The sequence below is a fragment of the Spermophilus citellus genome (assembly GCF_964194105.1).
Source record: "Spermophilus citellus genome assembly, chromosome: 2".
NCBI classification, from domain to species: Eukaryota; Metazoa; Chordata; class Mammalia; order Rodentia; family Sciuridae; genus Spermophilus; species Spermophilus citellus.
Window position 1 is genome coordinate 200019219 of NC_138183.1, and position 21317 is coordinate 200040535.

General features: G+C 35.8%; 1 protein-coding gene across 1 annotated transcript in view; it reads right to left on the reverse strand.

The window, feature by feature from the left end:
• Positions 1-18059, reverse strand: part of LOC308640976 (interferon-induced very large GTPase 1-like) — a gene marked incomplete at its 3' end in the record, with an annotated part of 38596 nt that extends 20537 nt beyond the window's left edge. Inside the window, exon 1 of the mRNA XM_081279034.1 lies at positions 17979-18059. Within this exon, the coding sequence (XP_081135160.1) occupies positions 17979-18057 (79 nt within the window). The 5' untranslated portion in view covers positions 18058-18059. The remainder of the gene's footprint in view (positions 1-17978) is intronic.
• Between the last annotated feature and the right edge of the window lie 3258 nt (positions 18060-21317).

Sequence of the window (21317 nt, forward strand, 5' to 3'; positions counted from 1 at the left end):
AGGAAAAAGTGGTAGATAAGAAATCTCTCTACCTTCTGCTCTGTTTTGTTTTTGAATATAAAAATTATCTAAAAATAATCTATTATAAAATAAAACAGAAATTTACAGTATTGCATGGAGAAATTGAAAATAAGTATTCATTTCAGAAAGATTTGGCAAAAGTCCTTATGTAACTGATACAAAAAACTAGCAATTCATTAATTATAAAGAACACTGTAACAATAAGGAAACAACCCAGCCTAATAGCTGCATGTAGGAGAATATATACAATGTTTTCATTGTGTCTCTAATGATTGATACACCTTTGGCCTACACAGAATAAAACGGGAGTTATGGACATAGGACATTCAATTTTTTGGTTGTTGTTGTTGGCCAGTAGGGAAAAGGGGTGAAGAAAATTGAATATCTTGAATGAAGGAATGACAGTATGCATTTTGAGAGTCAGTCTAGTGATCAGCCTAAGACATGGATGTGGTCTTCACCAGCCAGAACTCCCTTTGAAGGTACATTAAAACAAGATGTCCCAAATTGCACTCATCATCTGTTTACCAAAACTCTCATCAAATTCATCCTATTTTAGTATTTCTTTGTCTATGCTCCAAAGAGTAACCTTCGATTTATGTCACTCTGTAATAACTTACAATCAGACTTCATACTTTCAAATCTTCTCCATCTGATTTAAACATATAGTTCAATACCAGATTATGTATATTATGAAGTAAATCATACAGGAGTCACATTTTATGTGATAAGTGAGTGGCTCCAGTGCTCTACATTTTCAATGAAACATTGGACAAACAAGTGAAACTATCAGAATCATCTTTGCTGGAACCCTGGAAATTAGCCAAAGGTTTACAATTGCAAGGTGAATGCTGAAACAATAAAAAGGCAACATAAAAGAGGTAGGGGAATGCTGTGGCATTTTTATTTACTCTTGGTTCAGAGTCCTCCTCTGTTCAGCAGTGGTCTTGAAGAGAACAGTCTTTATTCCCAGAGTAGAATCTTGGTCCCTAAATCTAAAAGACCAGAGGAAATCTTATTTTTCATGAATTTAATCTGTTCAATCCATCTGGTGCCATTTGAGGAACTGTCAAAGAAACTCTTTTTCTTTTTCTTCCCCTTAGCTTTGGGTTCTCTTAGGTCATAAAAATGACTTTTTAAGGATATTCCATAAAAATATTACAAGGAAAATGCGTTAACCTTATTTCCAGTGAAAAAATAAAATGAGGAAAACTGTAGATGAGTTAAAAATCTGATAGAAAAAACTAGGGAGAGAGAATATAATTGGAAGTAGAACTTTGAATGCTTCCTAATACAGGAAATTATAAAGCCACATGCATTCCCACAGCAGAGTATATAGCAAGTAAATGCTTGAGAAGACCCAAGATTACACTTCTGACTGATATTTAGGCTCAGGAAATGCAGGAAGTGAAGAGTCAGAATGGTAAAGGGTCTGACTAGGCATTAAGAGAATATCTCAACACGGAGCCAATGCAAAGATCAGATGAGACTTTTTAAATTTTTCTCCAAGAATTAAAATAAATTTTGTACCAATAGCTCAGCTGAACACAGGCTAGAGGAACTGAGACTTCAGGAAAAACATATGAAAAAGAAAGTCTATCCACAGAAGATTTCAAATTGTTCCTTCAATAATTACAACCCACACCAGCCATCAAAAAAGATGGAAAGAGAGAGTGTCCTAAAGCTTCCTCGGGGACTTCTAGTTTGATTGGTATTTTAGAGGCAAATCTTATTTCTTGAAAGAGTAATTTGTGTACCTGCTTATTTTTAGAAAAAGATCATACAATCATATACTGCAATCATGACTGAAACTCTTAATTCTAATGTGTTTGCCTTTTGGAGTTCATGAGAAATTCCAACATCACAGAGGTCTGGTTTCTCTTTGAGATCATTTCCTCAGTTTAACACTCCACTTATATTTTATTATTGTCAGCAAGAAGAAATCAGGAGTCACTTCAACACTTTGGAAATTCCTTATATATATAAGCAATTTTATCACTTAAAGGTTCTAGTATGTATATAACTCCAGGACATAATTTTGCCAGGCTTTCTGCCACCATATAATAAGGATATTTTTTCCTTTTGTTCAATCAAAATGTGTTTCACGAGTCTAGGCACTGAGATAGAATAGGAGGCCAGATCTTCCCCAAGAGAAGGTCTCTCCTTGTAAAAACTTTGGCCAAATAGTAAGGGCTGGATTGAATTTGCTGGAGAAGAAAGTTATCTTGTATTGAATCTTGCTTTCTTCCAGATAATCAAGGATTTTATTATCTGTGGGTAATACATAACAAGTGAAGTCCTTTGTTACCAGATCATCATTAATACAAGTATCTTTATCTCTAATCATTGCACTTAGAATATTCTGAATATATTTTTCTATTCTTTCCTTTTAAATAGCCAAATCTGCCAGATAATTTGTGATGCAGGTCATCTCTGGATCTGACAGCTGTTCAACCGATAGCTGTCAAGTATCTCCCTGGTACACTATCATTGCAGCTGCTACCATCCTGAGCTTGCTGGACAAGATGGAAGTAGAATAAGGATCAGACCTGGGACCATTTTACCTGCAAAACCAGGCAATGGCCTCATCTATCCCTGAGGGATGAGTAAAGACATCTGCAAGTGTTTGTGGTTGCTGTGGCCTCACTGTGTTCCAATGGTACCACTGCCAGCTCCAGTGCCTGGCCACTGGACTGACAGTTATCTGCCATGATTCATGCCATGATCACTGCACTCAGCCAGGCAGGCAGGATTAAGGGGCTGCTGATGTCATTCATCCCCTCAGACTCCTCATCTAAAAGGGATCTGATCAAAATCACTGCTTCTGAAATTAAATTGGAGGCAGAAGCAGCTTGACTTCATTCACACCACTACAATATTAACAATGGGAGTTGCCAATAAAGTGACTGCTTCTTTAGCAGTCCAGCCCAGGTGTAATAATGACAACTATAGCTGGTCCAGGTGTCTCAAGATGTCTACAGGGCACTGCACTTTAGTTGCAATGCACTTTAGTTGCATGGTCTGCATGTTACCACCCCAGCTATTCTGACCTACTACCACTCTGGATGTCTCTGCCTACCTTATCACTGCTTCAGATGTTGCCACTCTGGTATATAAATAGCATCTCTTCCACCCATGACAGACAGTCGAACAGGTGAGCCTAGGATGCCTGCATAGCCTGGCCCTACAGTGCAGAGAGCTGTGGTCAACAGGCAAGAGACTGTGCATATAGTTGGCTCTGCCCCTTTTGTATATATATATGCAGTATTCCTTTCAGTCCTACTGGGCTAATTGGGGAGCTCTAGCACTGCACTGCCCAATACCTCACCCCACTGTGATGTAGTATAAACCCCCCAAAGCTTTTTTTTTGGATGGTTTTATTTTGACTATTTATAATTTCTCATACTAATACAGCAAGCTAAATGGTTGTACTAAAATCTGATAATACCAAGGGTTGCTAATGCAGAATACTGTGCAGCCAGAGAGACTGAAACACTTCAGAGAATTGTCAAGAGTTGCTGGGAGACCAACAGTGGTGCTGCTGAGAGCTGTTAGCTTCTGGCTTCATTTGCTGCTAGGAATGGTTAGCTCTGGCTGTGGAGTGCTGTGGCAAGTTGCTAAGAGCAACTAGGATAGCTGCAACAGTAAGGGCTGAGAGCTCTTGGCATCCATGGCTTATAGCTGATATCACTGAGGGAGCTGCACTTTGTATTTTTCCAATTTCTATACATATTGATCAAAAGAACCCTCAGCCAATTAGTAAAAAGCCCTGCTTGACTGAGTCCTCTTCTCAGGGTCTCACAATACTGCGATGCAGGTTTGAACTGAGTTATTTTCTCATGTAGGATTAACTGGAATAATAAGCTGCATGCAAGTGTAATGTAGGCAGAATTCAGTTCCTTGGATCATAGGACTGAAGTTCCCATTTTCTTTCTAGCTTTTGTCTTCATTGTTCTCAGCTCCTGGAGGCTGCCTGTAGTTTCTTGCCACATAGTCCTCTCCATAGTTCCTCTCACAACATGACATCTTACTTATTCTAGACACCAAACAAGAAAATTTTTTGCCTACTCTCTCTTGTAAAGACCCAATCTGTCTTTTAAGGGCTTTTTCCAGATGAAGTGCATCTCAACAGAGATGATCTTTACTTTGCTTATTCAAAATTGATCATTTTTGAAAAATCCCGCTCTGTCTTTGCAACATTCTATTGGCTAGAAAGCAGAAGAGGGCATCATACAAGACATGAACCATGAGGCCTTTCTATCTGACAACTGAACTATATAAAGTGTTCATTCAAGTGTTTGACTTGTCAGAGAAACTCAATAGATTTTAACTATATTATTATCTGAATTTTTGAAAGCTCCTCCAAGAACCACAATCTCGTTTTCCAATGGGATGTGGGATTGGATGAGGTACATTCTCATTGAAAGGCTAGAGGACAAAAAAGTGTTGCCACAATCAAGACAAAGGAGAATCTCATTCTCTTAGAAATGACAGTGTTATTGTTTGTGCAAATCTGTACAGATGAGCACCTTTATCATGGACCTGAAGATCTATAACAGATGACTTATAAGGCATATGTTCACAAAGGTTTCCAGAGAATTTTTCAGCATTTCAGTCAGCTTTTCACTACTGTGACCAAAGACTTTACAAGAACAAATATACAGGAGAAAAAGTTTATTTAAGGGCTTACAGTTTCAGAGATCTCATTTCATAGACAGCCTTCTCCATTCCTCAGGGCTCAAGGTGATGCTTAACATCATGTCAAAAGGGTGTGGTGGAGAGAAGCAGTTTAATACATCACATCAGGGAGTACAGAGAGAGGTCTGCTCAGCAGAGAAATAATATGTATTCCAAAGGTACACCCCCAGGGGCCCACCATGTCAGCCTGTAGTTACTACTTAGTTAATCCTATCAGGAAATTAATGTGTTGATAATGTTAAGGCTGTCCTAACTCAATTTTTCCATCTCTAAGCCTTCTTACATTATCTCACACATGAGTGTTTTGAGGAAACCTTATATTCAGACCATAGCATTTGGTTTGAGAGATTATAATTCAGAGAGAAAAAAGAGAAAATTGCAGCCCAAGGGAGTGTATCTCCTGGAAACAGTTCTGTTTGGCTCTTATTAGAGGATATATATAACCTGCAAGATACCTGCTATCACACCTAATCTCATGTTCAGTGGGCAGAAGGAACATGGGACTTAAGAGGCTCAAGAATTTTAGCTGGATTATTCAGAACATGTGATCCACTTGGTGAACCCATCTCTTTCCAAGTGATTGAGGCAAATTTGCTGACAGGATTTCTAGCTAATTTCATCCTAAGAGCCAAAGCTCCCAGGAAACAGACAAATGCATTAGGAAAAAATATTATAAAAAGACACAAGAGGTTTTAATGGGAAGAAAAAGGTCCAAAGACCTGAGAATCTTAAAAACTTGGTATGGACACAGGAAAAAGAGAAACTCCCAAGAGAGAGAGTTTCTGTCCAATCCACAGAGGATGGTGAAGATTGAACATGAAATGGCAAGACACATTCCTATAGAGAGTGTGAATACAGGAGTTTGTACACCCATATATTCCAAAATTATGAGGAAGACATGGAAGATAACAATGGGAAAGAAATAAATGCTCAAGACAGACAGCCTGATTTTAAAACATGCCTTTTTCCTGGCTACTGTACTTGAAAGTGCATATCAGAGCTATAGCCCAGGATTCCTATCCTGTGCTTTAACTTTCAGAGGTGGCATCCACCTAGCTCTTTACTTTTTTTGCCAGCAGTTAACAACAATATTAGTCATGGAAATTGCTCTAACATAGAGAAGATTCATCATTTTAGTACAGACTGAGACTAATCAGAGATTTTGTGTCTCTTTTTCTGCTAAAGTTTTGGTAAGTCTTAAGGTTTCTTTCTCTAAAAAATGGGGCTTTCCTCTAGGAGACATGGAAGTTGTGACCAAGCCTTGATTACTAAATATGTGAGGGAGGAATGAAAATAACAGGATATTAGTGGCAACTGATTTTTCCTACCAAGGTTTCTACTGAGCTGGATTTCTTGAACGGTTACTGAAAGGGACTGAGCAGGACACGGAGGATGGTGAACTCGCTGAGAGTTTTCTCTACTGTACAACCTGGTTCACATTTCCGCAATGTTCTCGTTTTAGGAACTGGGGAGTTAGTGTGGGTTTCATGAGACTCGCCTCACTGCATCTGCACTGAGTAGGCTCTGCTGCACCCTGTATAATAGTGAAATGGATTTGAAGACATTCTTTAACATAACCCCCTGAGGGGAGCTGACAGTGCTTTGATATGTTTCCAAGGGAAAATATGATCCATAAGTGATTTGGGAGTATAAGCTTGTACCCCACAAGACGCTATTTTTTTTATTACCAAGCAAAATTGGAAAAATAAGGTTTTGTATTGACTAGAGAGAGAACAATGTGACCATTCATTCTATGTTTAGCTCTTGCAAAAGACTGAGTTCTTGGACATTGTGGAGCCAACTAAGATGACCTCTAATGAGGATTATGCAAGGATGTACTAGGTACCTCCAGAACTCACTTCGTTATCTTTTCTAAAAGTTACCTTTTACTGATAAGAAATGTACAAGGAATCTTTTTCCCTTGGCTACAGTGTCTGGAAGGAATTCCTTTGTAATGACATAAACAGTCAAATTTGTCAGTTCTAAGAAGCCTATAATAAGAGGCCACAGGATTACATACTTGTTCAAATCCGTATTTCCTCTTTTCACTGACCCATAATCTAATTTAAATGCATATAAATTATTGTGTAGATTTAAGAACTGTATATAAGGCACTCATCCAGATAGTGTCCAAAGGTAGTGAGTAATCCTTTATAGCCCTGTCTGCCTCTGGGGCTGGTCTTGTCTAAATGCAGATGAAGGAGAAACACAAGCAATTATGAACGTGGAAGAGAAGCCAAAATGTTGTGAAAGCTACTATTGTCAACAAAGGGGGAATTATGTGCTTGATGTAGATTATTTTGTCCATATCATCAACCTAGAAGACTTCAGACAATGATTTAAACAAAGGTTTTTCCTCTTAGCTTGACATAGAGCTTTTTGTTGTGTTATGGAGATAGATTTAGAGCAGGAAGGGAGAAGTTCATTCAAGGAAAGGCAAAAATTGCAGGAAACTAAGGGAGGTGTTTAGGATTGTAGTGCCCTCATTTCTGTGACTGATTCAATCAGTGTATTCATGTATTAGAAAGTTGCCTTTGGTTTTAAGTCAACTTAGTGTCAAAAGACTGAATTAATATTTTAGTGCAGTTGTTCTCAATATTAATATTGCATAATAAGCATCTAGAGACATTTATAAAAATGTGGATTCTTAGTTTATCTTATAGTTCAACAGGAGATATTTAGGTACCATTCACAAACTATAATTTTTGTAAACATCTCATATCAAATTGATGAAATTTGCCAACTGGTCAATTATATTTTGAAGGTGGCTATCCTAAGAAGATATTTGAATGAAGAAACTTTGTAGTAGAATAAATCAGACATTATTATCCTATGATTACATGAGCAATGTGATTCTATGTCATGTACAACCAGAAGAATGAGAAGATTTACTATACTTATGTCAAAATACATTGTAATGTCATGTATAACTAATTAGAACAAATTTTTTAAAAGAAGAAAAAAATATTGTCCTCTCTACCAATTAAAAAAGAAAAATTGCCATTCTAGATTACGTGCACTTAAAAGCAACTCATTTGAAGTTAAATGTTGAAGTATTTGCTTGGTGAATATTTGCATATATACACATGAAGCTTCAGCTAGAATGTTAGAATGTTTACCTGAGCATTGTTCCAGAATTTAGCATCATAAGACAAATAAACAAGGTGAAGTATAATGAGACATAGACCATAGGTCCAGAAATACAGCCAACTCTGACTGACTGATTTTGAAGTAATGTCACTAAGAATATGGGAGAAAATTACCAAAGACATAAGGAATTTTTCCCAGAGCTGCTACATAAAGTGATTTTTCTTATTGAAAATATACATCAAATATTGAACAGCATCAATAATTGGATATGTGCTGGCAAAACTTGTATCCTTTTTTTTTTTTTTTTTGGTGCTGGGGATTGAACCCAGGGTCTTGTGCATGGAAGGTAAGCACTCTACCAACTGAGCTACACCCCAGCCCCAACTTTTATAATTTCAAAATAAAGAATAAGATAAATAAATTATGTTATTTAAAGATAAACAAAATGTAGATCTATATCAGCTTCTCCACAGCAACACTGAATACGTGGTAGTATGGCATTATTTTTAGTATGCCTAGGGAATTTGAATCGGAATCTAAGAGCACATACTAGCCAAATTAATAAAGGAATAAACAAAACAATTAGCATGAATAATTTTATATAATATAAAATTAGAACAATCTATAATTAAATTTGTTTCTGAATCAGTATAGGAGATGGTATTGTATGAATGAGGATAATGTGTGTGATCCTTGCTGGTCATAAGACTGAATATGTGAATAGTTGATAGATAGTTATTTTTGAATGTATCAGATAACAATGGAGGGCAGTCAACACAAAATAGGGGGATTGTAACCTAAATAATGGGATGAAAAATATAAAATAAATCTCAGTCCCAAGAAGGTAGAAAAGAAGAACATATCCAAATAAAACAGTACATCACATATACACAAAATAAAACAGCAGAGAGAAGCCAAGAGTTCCATCTCCAGGTATATGCCAATATATAAACACAGACCACAAGACATATCCACAAGAATTTCATGCCAATGCTGTTCATTCACAGTACCGAAATATCTCTTGTTAGAACTACAAGAGAAGCTAGGAATCCACATTTTTATAAATGTCTTCAGATGCTTATTATGCAATATTAATATTGAGAACAACTGCACTAAAATATTATTTAACATTCTGGAAATATTTCACATGCTGAAAACAACTCAAATGTCTATCACATGCAAATGAGTAAAGCATTTGGGATATATTTGTTTTTGTATAAAAATAATATACAAAACTGAAAATAAATATGATAGCCATACACAACATTATGGGTTAACCTCACAATATGAAGTTCTGCAGAGGAAGCCAAAAATAAAAGAATATACTTGTACGATCTGAAGAGATAAACAGTGGTGGGCAAAAATAACACATAAAATTCCAATCTTCTCAGTGTCTCAGGCCCTAAAGAGAATAATTTTTGGTTTTCTCCTCCTTCACACCTCACAATCAGATAACACATATTCACAATTTTACATCTGATTTGTATACACAGATGGCTCCCTTCCTAATTGCCAGGAACTTTGCTAGACAATGGGGTTGGAGAAATTAGCAAAAAAAGGTCTAAGAGCATTGGTGGAACTTCCAATCTAAGACCCATAGAGGAACCTAGGACAGTAAGAAATAAAAACAAAGCATTCATTGAAGCTTCTCCCACCTTTGTAACCTCACTTTGTAAATCCAGATGATGTTTAAGACATCTGGTCAGGCCTTTCTCACTTTCAAATTTTTCCACCTTAAAATTTAAGACTATAATTAATAATCATCTTTGTGTTCTTCCCTCTGGTCCCCATGGAAGAAATGTCTGTCACCTCCTGCTCCTACTTACCTCCCCTTGGATCTTGTTTTCTATATCTTGAGTCTAAGATATCTTGAGCATTATACTTTCTTGGTTGCTTCAATTTGGACAAGAACACATGCTCAAGTCTTTCCATTCTACATTCCATTAAATTCCAATCTGCATTCCATTAAATGTAGATTATATCCTGACTATAATTTTTACCTTCTTCATGTTTTCTTTAGTGTGAGAATTCTTAATAATAATTTTAAAAAACTTGAAATGTTCATATCTGTTTCAACAAATGCTTGCTGGTGAAATCAAAGGATGAATCCATCACACCCACTGATTATTTAGTCTTACTTCTGACTAGAGATTTAACAAAGAGATGCTAAAATTCAGGAATCTATTTCACACATATTTATTGAGGGCTACCCATGCTGAAAAATATTCTAGGACCTGTGAGTTCATTGGTAAGTAAGACAGATTAGGTTTCTGCCCTTGAGGTGTTTACATATTAACAGGTTAATTAGATTATGGGTAAAAACATGAATGAATAAAATACTTTCAGAATAAATTTAGTGTAAGAAAGCATGTTACTGGGGCTGGGGTTGTGGCTCAGTGGTAGAGTGCTCGCTTAGAAATTTCAGGGTCCTGGGTTCCATCCTCAGCACCATATAAAAATAGAAAAATAAAAGGTATTCTGTCCAACCACAACTAAAAAATAAATTTTTTTTTAAAAGCAAGGTATTGGTTATAAACTCAAGGCTGCTTTAGATTGTGTGATCAGGGAACATAGCTTTGAGGAACTGTCATTCTGCTGCTCATCTTGTGGTGCTTTTGCTCTTCTTGTCTTTTCTATTTTTTATTAAATTTTAGCTTGCTTCTTGGTCTCTGTCTACTGTATGAAGTGTTATTATTTCTCTGGAGTAGGAGCATCTCTCAGGACTTATTGAATTATCCATGCAGAATTGTTTATTCTGGGAACTTGTTCTACATTTCCAGCTGTCACTCTTTGGCCATTTCTTTTTCCCAGATATATTCTCTATTTCTATGTGGTCAGTATATTTAGACTCTCCAAGTGAGTGAGATCATACGTAATTTTGTTTTTTTGCATGGTGTATTTCACTTAACATGTCTTTCAGTTCCATCCATGATGTCACAAATGACAGGGTTTCATTCATTGTTATGGATTATTCCATTGTGTATACATGTCATTTTCCCTTTGTTCAATCATCCCTGATGGGTGTTTAGATTTTCTTTCCAGTGCACAGCTGTTGTGAATATTGCTATAATTGATATGCAAATGCAGATGTCTTTTGACATACTGATTTTATTTCAGTTGGACATAAACTCTGTAATGGCATTTCTGAATCACATGGGAATTTCCTTTTACAATCTTTGCGGAATGTACTTACTATTTACAGTAATGGTTATACTAATTTACATTTCCACCAACAGCATATGAATTCCCCTTCCCCATTTCCTCACCAGCATTTTTTATTTTTGCCCTTTGTATAATAACCATTCTTAAGGGAGTGAAGTGTTGCCTCATTGTGTTTCATTCATAATTCCTTGATCATTTAGAGATATGGAGCATGTTTTTTCATATACCTGTTGGCCAAGTGTATGTCTAAGTTTGGAAAATATCTACTTAGGTCTATATTCTATTTTTTTGACATAGAAAATGTATCATGACATGTTTCAACTTTAGGATTCCATCACAATAATAAAGTACATCATGGTCAGGTAGAGGTGTTCTTATAAAGACACCTTTAGTTTCTATGTGTTGTGGATGCTGAATTGAAATCTCATGTACTGCCACATCTTATCATGGAAGAGTAATCTGACCCGAGACTGTTGTGATATGGACTGTCAGAGATTTCCTAGGCAATAAAATATATATTCAGAGGCTATTCCTGAAAATACTGAGAGGCCAATGAACTTCTTGCTGCTGCCTTTGGAAGAGATTATGAGGAAACCATATGTGTGTTGAAAACTCAGGAAGAAAGACTAGGAAGAGAGCTCTGTGGGGAATTAGAAAACTGACAGCCCCCTGTATACAGAAATTGAGAAAGCCATGAATTCCCACAACAGTATATATACCCAGAAAATACCTGAGAAGACCCAAGTTTCCACCTCTAGTTGGTGAGTACAAGCAGAAAGTGGAAGGCAAGGCAGAGTGGTAAAGGGCCTGGCTGGACATTGACACTGAACCAAAGCAAACATTGGAGGAGATTTCTATTGGATATGGAAAAAGACAAACTCTAAAATGATGTGGCCCAGGGAGAAGAAATGAAGGAGCCACTGTCTTTCAAAGTGACAAGACAGGTCCCAGGGAATAAATATCCATCAAATCTGAAATGACAATTTCTGAGAAGAGGCCAAAGCATTGATCCCACCACAGACTGACCCCACACTCTCCATCTGACCCAGTGAAAATAAATCCTTGGCACTGACCACAGACCCCATACCCACTAACACCATATCCTCTATCTGGCCCAGTAAAGATAGCCCAAACTGACATGCTCATTAATTAAGTCACCTCTCAGTGTAACCTATACAAGCATAAACCCTCCCTTTAGCTGGTGGCTCATTTTCTACCAGGAAAGTGGGTCCATCAGCTAAGCTGATCTGTAAAGTTTGCATCCAGCCTGGTCCTTTTGTGATAACATTTTCTGTTTTCTTTTCCAAGAATTAAAAAGAAAAAAACTACTCTGGTAATACATTAGGTGAGCACCAGGTAAAGGATCAGAAACCTTAGAGCCCTCACATGGCTAATGCAGTTTTTCCAAAGAAGATTAAAACTAAACAAAACCCTTAAGAAATTATTAAAATCACACTCACCATAAAAAACAAATCCTGAGCAAAAGGAAGAATCTGATTTCTAGAGTTCCCATGTTATAGTTTCGAAATGTCCACTTTTTACAAAAAATTAAAAATCATAAGTATAAAGTTTGGTCCATTTACAGAAAAATTAACATATTCCTTGTGGGGAAAAGTCACTTAATTCATTTAGCAAAGATTTTAAATCAGTTGGCTTAAATATGCTTCAGGAGGTAAATGAAAATCATCAACAAAGAGTTAAAGGAAATCAGTAATGATGTCTCCTAAAATACTAAATATTTATAAAGAGATACTTTATAAATTATTATGAAATATTATAAAATGCCTCAAACAGAAATTCTAGAGCTTAACATGCAATAAATTAAATGAAGAAGTTACAAAGAGTTTCAATAGCAAACTTAAGCAGACAGTAGAAAGAACCAGAGAACTTTAATAGAAGTCAATTGAATTTACCCAGTCTGAGGAGAAGTGGATGATAAAGAATGAAGAACAATGAAGAGAGATTATGAGGCTTCTGGGGCATCATTAGTCACACCATTTATACATATTGGTGGCTTCAGAAGGGGAGAAGAGTTTGAGGGAGAGAAAGGAGCTTCTGTGGTTTGGATATGATAAGTCCATGGGAATGGAAGGTTAGTATTTAGGGAGGTGGTAATGGGAGGTATTGTTGGAGCTTTAAGGGGTGGGGTATAGTGTGATGCCTTTAGGTTATTAGGCGCATGCCCTCAAAATGGATCATGGTACTTTCCAAGGAACCCTGGTTAATCCTTTGAAGAGTGCTTTTACGAAGTGAGTATAGTTGGCTCCTTTTCTCTCTTTTCTATGGTTCAATATGGAACTCCTTGCTCCTTCAGGCAGTCTTGACATCTGCCTTGCTGTTTGGATGTTCTGTCTCAAAAATTGACTTATATATAACATCTCTTCTTTAGAAATTCACTGTTGCAGGTATTTTATTAAGGTAAGAAAATGTGGACTAATATAAAATTTATATCCAGGAAATGAGATACCAAATTGCAGATATATATAAAAAATAGCAAAATGACTGAAAGAAGCCTTTTATCACCGATGAATATGAAAAGATTAATCTCTTCCATCAAAAGGCAGAGATTGATAAAATTAACAAAGTATTAGGATACAATTTTACATTGTCTACAGGAGACTCATTTAGATACAACAACAAATAAATAAGCCAAAATACAAAATAAAAGATATTCCTAGCCACTAGTAACCAAACAAGAGCTAGGGTGGCTTCTTAAAATCAGATGAAATATATAGTAAGTAAAAAATTGTTTCAAATATGGACATAAAATAAGGACATAAAATATCGATCAAATATCAATTCATCAATAAGATAAAACAATCATACATATCCAAGTAGAAATCTCTAAATTTTATATGGAGTAAAAATTGAAAGAATTAAATAGAGAAATAGTTCTATAAAGTGGACAAGTTTTTAATGTTCCAGTTTTAAATTTTTCTTCTAAGGTGCTTTATAATTATGCATAATAGTAAGCTTCAGTGTTATACATACATGAACATAACATAATTTAGTCAATTTCATTCCCCAGTCCTTCTGCTTTCCCTTCAGCACTCCATTTTTGATAATGGATACAATCAAATATGAGATTACAAATACAGAGCTTATAGAGAACTATAAACTGACTACACCTAACAGATGCATGCAGAACATTCCATTCAACTACATCAGAACACACATTCTTCTTTGGTATACACATTTTACCCATTCAACATTTTCCAGAATAGATCATTTAGTAAGCCATAAAAAGTGTCAATAAAAATTAGAAGATTGAAATCATAAAATGTATCTTCTCTACTACAGTGTAATGAAACTATAAATTAATAATTAAAGAAAAGATAGAATATAAAATTGTGTGAGAATTTAATAATACACTCTTTAATAACAAAATGTCAAAATGACCATACTACCAAAAGTATTACATAAAGTTAATGAAATTTCCCAACAAAATAACAATGATTTTCTTCACAAACTAGAAAAAAAAGGGTCCTAAAATTAATCTCGAAGAAATAGGAGACCCATAATAGCTAACGTGATTCTGTGCAGGAGAGTGATGCTGGAGGGAACACAATGCCAGACCTCATATTACACTACACAGCTAGAGTACCAAAACCAGCATCATATTGGCCCCAAAACAGACATGAACCACACAGACAAATCCACATAGATACAATCAACTGATACTCAAAAAGAGTGCCAAATATATACATTGGAGAAAAGATAGACTTTTTAACAAATGGTACTAGGAAAACAGGATATCCATATAGAGAAGAATGAAACTAGGCCCCTCTCTTTCACCCGGCACAAAAATCAACTCAAAGAGGATTAAAGACCAAGGAACTAAACCAGAAACTTTGCAACTGTTAAAAGAATAGACTTAACATTTGAACATATTGGTATAGGCACCAATTTCCTGAACGAGACTTCTAAAGCATAATAAATAAAGCCAGGAATCAATAACAAATATAGTGTTATGTCGCTGCAAAGGAAATAATTAAGAATATGAAGAAAGAGCCTACAGAATGAGAGATCTTTGCCAGTTGTTCTTCCAATAGGGTTTAATATCCAGAATATATAAATAACTCAAAAACCTTAACAACAACAACAAAACATAAATAAGAAAATTAACAAATGAATAAAAAAAACTATACAGACACTGCTCAAACCTGCCAACAATTATGAGACAATGTTCAACATTCCTATCAATCAGAGAAACGCAAATCAAAATTGAGACTTAATCTCACTTCAGTCAGAATGGCAATTATCAAGAATAAAAATAATAACAAATGCTGGCAAAAATGTGGAGAAAATGACATACTCATATTGTTGATGGGATTGCAAATTAGCTCAACAACTCTGAAAAGGAGTATGAAGAGCCCTCAAAAAATCAGGAATAAAAAAAGTGAACTTACAATAGTGATACAGCCTACAACAATGTTTATGGCAGCATAATTCACCATAGCCAAATATGGAACCAGCCCAAGTACTCATCAACAGACGAATGGATAAAGAAATGTGGAACATATAAATCTGTACATTTATTCAATCATAAAAAAGAATGAAATTATAGCATTTGCTAGTAAATGGATGGAACTGGAGAACATTATGCTGAGGCAAATGTCCCAGAGTCAGATAGTTAAGGGTATAATTGTAATGTTTTCTCTTGCTGATAGAAACAACACCAAATAAGGGAAAAAATGAGGGGAAATTGTAGAAAAATAGAAGGAAGTTCAGTGAAGGAGAGGAAGGAGATTTTAGGGGAGACAGGAGAGTAGGAAAAAGAGAGGAATTGTGGAATGAAGTTGATGAAATTATATACACATGAATATATATATATATATATGAATTCACATAAGTAAATTTTAACTGTATGTATAACTACAATTACATATAACTATAACACTAATTTTAACAACACAGTAAATAAATATAAGAAAGATCAGTAGAGAAAAAGGAAAATAGGGATGGAGAGGGGGAGGAAAATGAGAAGTACTAGTGACTGAAGTGGGGCAAATTATAGCCTATGCTTCTATAATTAAATCATAATGAACCCTAATATTATGTGTAATTATAATGCACTAAGAGAAAAGATATATTTTTAAAAGTACAAATTAAACTGGATGAGACAATTCTTTGGCATAATTATAAATTAAAATGCAACAGTCAAGTTTTAGAAGATGCAGTGAAATCAATGCTCCATGGGAAATTTACAGCTCTGAATTTCTAAATCACCAAAGAGGGAAGACCTCAATCCCTAACATATTTTCATACTTTAAGGAAATAGAAGCCAAAGAGTAAACTGAACTCAAAGACCGCAGAAGGAAGAAAATAGTAAAGATTAGAAAGACAATGGAGAAAATTGACACAAACAAAATTTACCTTTATGTAAAGACAATATCCACATGCAAAAAAAAAAAAAGAAGTCAGAGCCCTACATCACAAGATATGCAAAAATTAACTCCAAATGGATCAAAGACATAAATATAAGAGGTAAAAACAGAAAACCCTTTCAAGAAAACATGGGTAAATCTTTATGGTCTTGGATTCAACAGTAGATTCTTACATTATACCAAAAGTCAAGACAGAGAGAGAGGGGGTGGAGTGGTGAGAGATAGGAAGAGGACTCTTCAAAATTAAAAAACCTTGTGCTTCAAAGCACATGATCAAAAAAAAAAAAAAAAGAAAAGTCAATCCAAAGGATGGAAGAATATATTTGCCTGATATATAGCCAATATTGATTTAATGCAATGAATATAAAATGAATTCTTACAACTCATTACCATAAAGACAGGGAACCCAATTTAAAGATGGGCATATGATTGCATAGATATTTCTCCTAAGAAAATTTACAAATGGCCAAAAAGCACATTGAAAGATGTATACTATGATTAGTCATTGGGAAAATGCAAATTAATACCACACTGGACATTTCACATCCACTAGGATAGGTTTAACAACAAAGGACTAACAAATGCTGGAGAGGGCATGCAGAAAGTGAATTATTGGTGGAAAGGTGGAATGGTGCAGCTGTCATAAAAAGCAGTTCTGTAGTTTCTTTAAAAAGATTAATAGTAAATTATGATATGGCCTAGGAAATCTAATGAGAGGTGTAAACCTCCCAAATTGAAAATAAATAAATACTTATACACAAGTGTCCACAGTGGTACAATTCATAGTAGCCAAAAGGAGGAATATTACCCAAGTGCTCATTAAGTAATGCATAAAAAAGATGTGGTACATTCATGCAATGAAACAAAATCAACCATAAAAGAATGTTCTGATGTAGCCACAGTGTGGACGAACCTTGAAAATGTTATTATAAGTGAAATGAACCATACAAAAAAAGGGAGATATTGTATCATTCCCTTTAGAAGAAATATTAAAAATATATAAATCCATAATGACTGAGGGCAGATTGGTGGCTGTCAAGATCTATGGGAAGTGTGAAAGACAATGGAGAAGCAATTGCTTAATGGGCTTGGAGTTGTCTTTTGGGATAACGAAACTAGTTTGAAACTTGAAAGAGGTACTTGTTCTATGACATTGTGGATGTACCAAATGCTAGTGAACTGTAATATTTAAAATGGCTAATTTGATATTATGTAAAATTCACCTTAATAAAACAGAAATCATGTACATTTCCAATTAAATAAAGGGTATTAAAATCAAAAGGTAGTCAAACTGAAATTATTGTATTATATTGTACTATTATTTATGCTCAAGGGTCCATTTTTAGCCATCATATATGTACAGAGGGCAAGCTACAAACTGATGTGTTACTATGCATCTCTTCCCATCTGAAAGTTTCTCCTGGAAAATGAAAGCCTAGGCATTTAAAAGGGTTTTAAAAATGGTGATTTATCAGAATTACCTGTAAGTTCTCAACTTTCTTCTGTAGTTGGAATGGGTAATTTTCAGTTGGCTACTTTACATAATGAAAATGAGTAAATGCTATAACCAGGAATTATGGGCTGGGAGTACAGCTCAGTGGTAGAGTACTTACCTAGCATGCACAAGGCCCTGGGTTGGATCCCCACCAGTGACAAAATTCCAAACCAGGAGTTTCTTCTCCCAAGAGTTGTTAGACATTTACTACACGCATGGAATGGAACCTTCATGGTCTCATCTGCTTCCCTTAGACCATTGACTATGATCTCAGGGACCACAGATAATTCAACTTTCAGTTTTGAAGACAGAAAACAGTTTCTGGCAAAGAGTGAGCATGTTTAAGAATGAGAGAATGTGTTCTGCAAACTTTTCTGTCTCCAGGCTTCTGTAGTTCCTTTCCCTGTTTTCTAGTTGAAGTTCCTTTGAAAGAATTCTAGCTGTATTCTGGAATAAACTAAGGGAATTTGGTAACACATTTTTTTTTTCTGGGAGAAGAAAAAGGAAACCATACCCAGCTTTGACTAAAAGGCATTTAGCAATGTGGGAATAAACTAAGGGAATTTGGTAACACATTTTTTTTTCTGGGAGAAGAAAAAGGAAACCATACCCAGCTTTGACTAAAAGGCATTTAGCAATGTGGGGTGGGGAGGGAAAATAAGATGGTAGCTGTCATGATTGCACTTTTTCTTGTGGAGTTCTCTAAAGTTAATAATCAGCTGTGAATGAATATTTCTTTCTAGTCAATCTCTACTAAAAACCAACTTACTTTTTGAGCTACATAAGAAATGTAGAAAATATGTCATGGACACCTATTCCATTATCATTTTGCAAAAATTCTGCTCACTTTTTTCTTCACTTTTTCCTAATATACTATAAGTATTCATAAGGTCTGCTCTTTTATGATGTATAATAAAATTTTAGTATTGTATTTAAATGTCATAAAGAAAAATCTCTGGAAATAGATTCTTAGAAAACTGAAGATTTCCTCTTTTATTATATTTACAGAGATATTTGTCTGACTGAAAATATATCAAGAATAGCAACAATAAATATTATTCTTACTCATATGATATAATCTGTGAATATTTATAAGTATTAACTTTTTCTGGTCTCTGTTAATTAAACTGTAAGGCAAGAAGTCTGGTATTTTTTTTTTAAAAAAAGGAAGAAGGCAAAAAATATTCTTTATCCTTGGTCTCAAAACCATGACTTCATTGTTTAATTGTCATCAGGGGCAAGATCTGAAATTTTTGTAACAGGTATGATATGATGATCTTTCACTAAAACCTTAAAAACATCAAAACACCAAAGTAATCTGGTACATAAAGAACAGTTTCAAGAGAATGAGTTTGGTACAGTGCTATGGATCAAGCCAGAAGTTGTGGAGTAAGCTTTAGGATACCATTCTTTACAAAAACTAGCATGAGACCAATGTATAGGACAGTAGTTTATTTGAAAATCATCTATGGATGTGGCTTGTGTCCAATGGAGTAAGGCCCCAATGAAATATATCACAAGTTCTTGAGAATATTAGTGTAAGAGGACAGATAGATGAGAATGATGGAAACACTGGTTAAGAGAATAATTGTATACAATTGGCCCACAGTGCTGACCCTCTTCATAAACATGCTTTCTTTGCCAAAAGCAATATGCCAGTAGCCCTTCATAGTCTGAGTGGACAGGATATGTCACATTCCTCAGCAAACTGAGGCAGGGGGCGAAGGTCAGTCCATCAGTGTAGGTACGTAATGAATAACTAGGATGAGGGCTGTTTATCAAACAGAGGACAATGGGTTGTAACTCTCTCTCTCTCTACCCCATTGCTCAACTTGTTTTTCACCTACTTGTCTCCTTAAGGCCAACAGTCTGTCAAGTGCACTGCTGAGAGCAGTTTTCTTCCCCAAGTGTGGGAAGCTGAGGATTCACAGCTGTGGATTCACACTCTGGTTGCTAACAACTAACCCACAATTCCCTGCTTCCAGGAACACACATGGAGAAGAAAGAGAAGAATGAATAAAAGGGGGTTCTGAGGTGTATAGGAGAACAAGATGTACACCCAGCTCAGGAGCCCCTTCTCTTAGAAAAAGTCTGTTTCTATCACTTTCTTAACCAAAACTGGTTATCTACACTTGCCTCTGCATTTCTTGATGTTTAATCTTCAACACCAGGGAACAAGGACCTGTTTCTGATCTCCAAGACACATATCATTAGTACAACAGAGAGCCTGCCAGTTGAACTGAGACACGATGAGTACAAAATGATAAGTGGATATTATAACTTCTCACCCCACCCCCAAATTCTACTGATAGGAAGCAAATGACAAAACTGCTCAACTCTGAACATTTACTACTTTTCATGAAAAAGAAAGGGTGACTCACAGGGCAGAACCAGGAGCCCAGGGAGCAGAAGCAGAGGCCATTATTGCCCTTGGATATGGAAACCTAATCGAGGAATTCCAACTACAGTTTCCCATCTGGATTTCAGAATCATCAAGTCTGGTTCTTTAAATTTCTCCGTCTCCCCCATTGCTCAACTTTGTTATTCACCTACTTGTCTCCTTAAGGCCAACAGTCTGTCTTCATGTTGCTCCAGGAAAAAAGTGCACTGCTGAGAGCTGTTTTCTTCTCCAAGTGTGGCACGCTGAGGAGTCACAGTTGCATTCAGTTCTGGCTTCTTTCCTGGGAGAGGGGACTAAACTTAATCTCAGGGCAAGACACTTCCCAGTTTCACTTTCTGTTGTGGGAGGTTCTCTCTTATGCATGTGATATCCTTAGTCTTACACAAAGTGAATTAAATGTATGGCTGTTCAACCCATGTGTGATGATTGAAAAAAAAACTTTCATATCTGAACTGGTTTCTGCTTTTGTTTGTGGGGATGAATTTGTTAGATAGTAGCTACATTGAGCAGTAAAATGCAGGCAAGGCGACAAATGTTCTTTAAATTCCTTTATGTTCTTCTTAAACTACTTCCAGAATAAACAAGAAAGCAAAGGGTGGTAGTTAACTTGTATAAAATAAACAGAAGCAAAAGGAGCTAATTGGGAAATATGTCAAGAGAAAAGGATAATGGGACTAACTCTTGACAGGATCCATTGATGCTGACATAAAGCTAGGAATTATGGCTCTAAGTGACTCCAATTGTCTGGGAAGAAAGTTTTCTTTAGTAATGCAGGTGCACTAAGGTAACTTCTGACCAGCTATTTTCCCTAGTGCCCACGTTAACATGGGATTGACTTGTAGATAAAGCCCCCCTAAATAGGATGGCTACCATGACAGTTTCAGGGAGGACCAACTAAGGTCAAAAACTGTAAAGCCCAGGAACTGAACACCTGATTGACAAAGAGAACAGAAGGTGGTCCCCAGTTCTCCTGGTAAACATCAAACAGTGATAAAATTAGGGACAGCATTTTCTCTTTGTCATTGTCTTCTTGGAGATATCCCACTCTCTCCCTTGAGAGCGC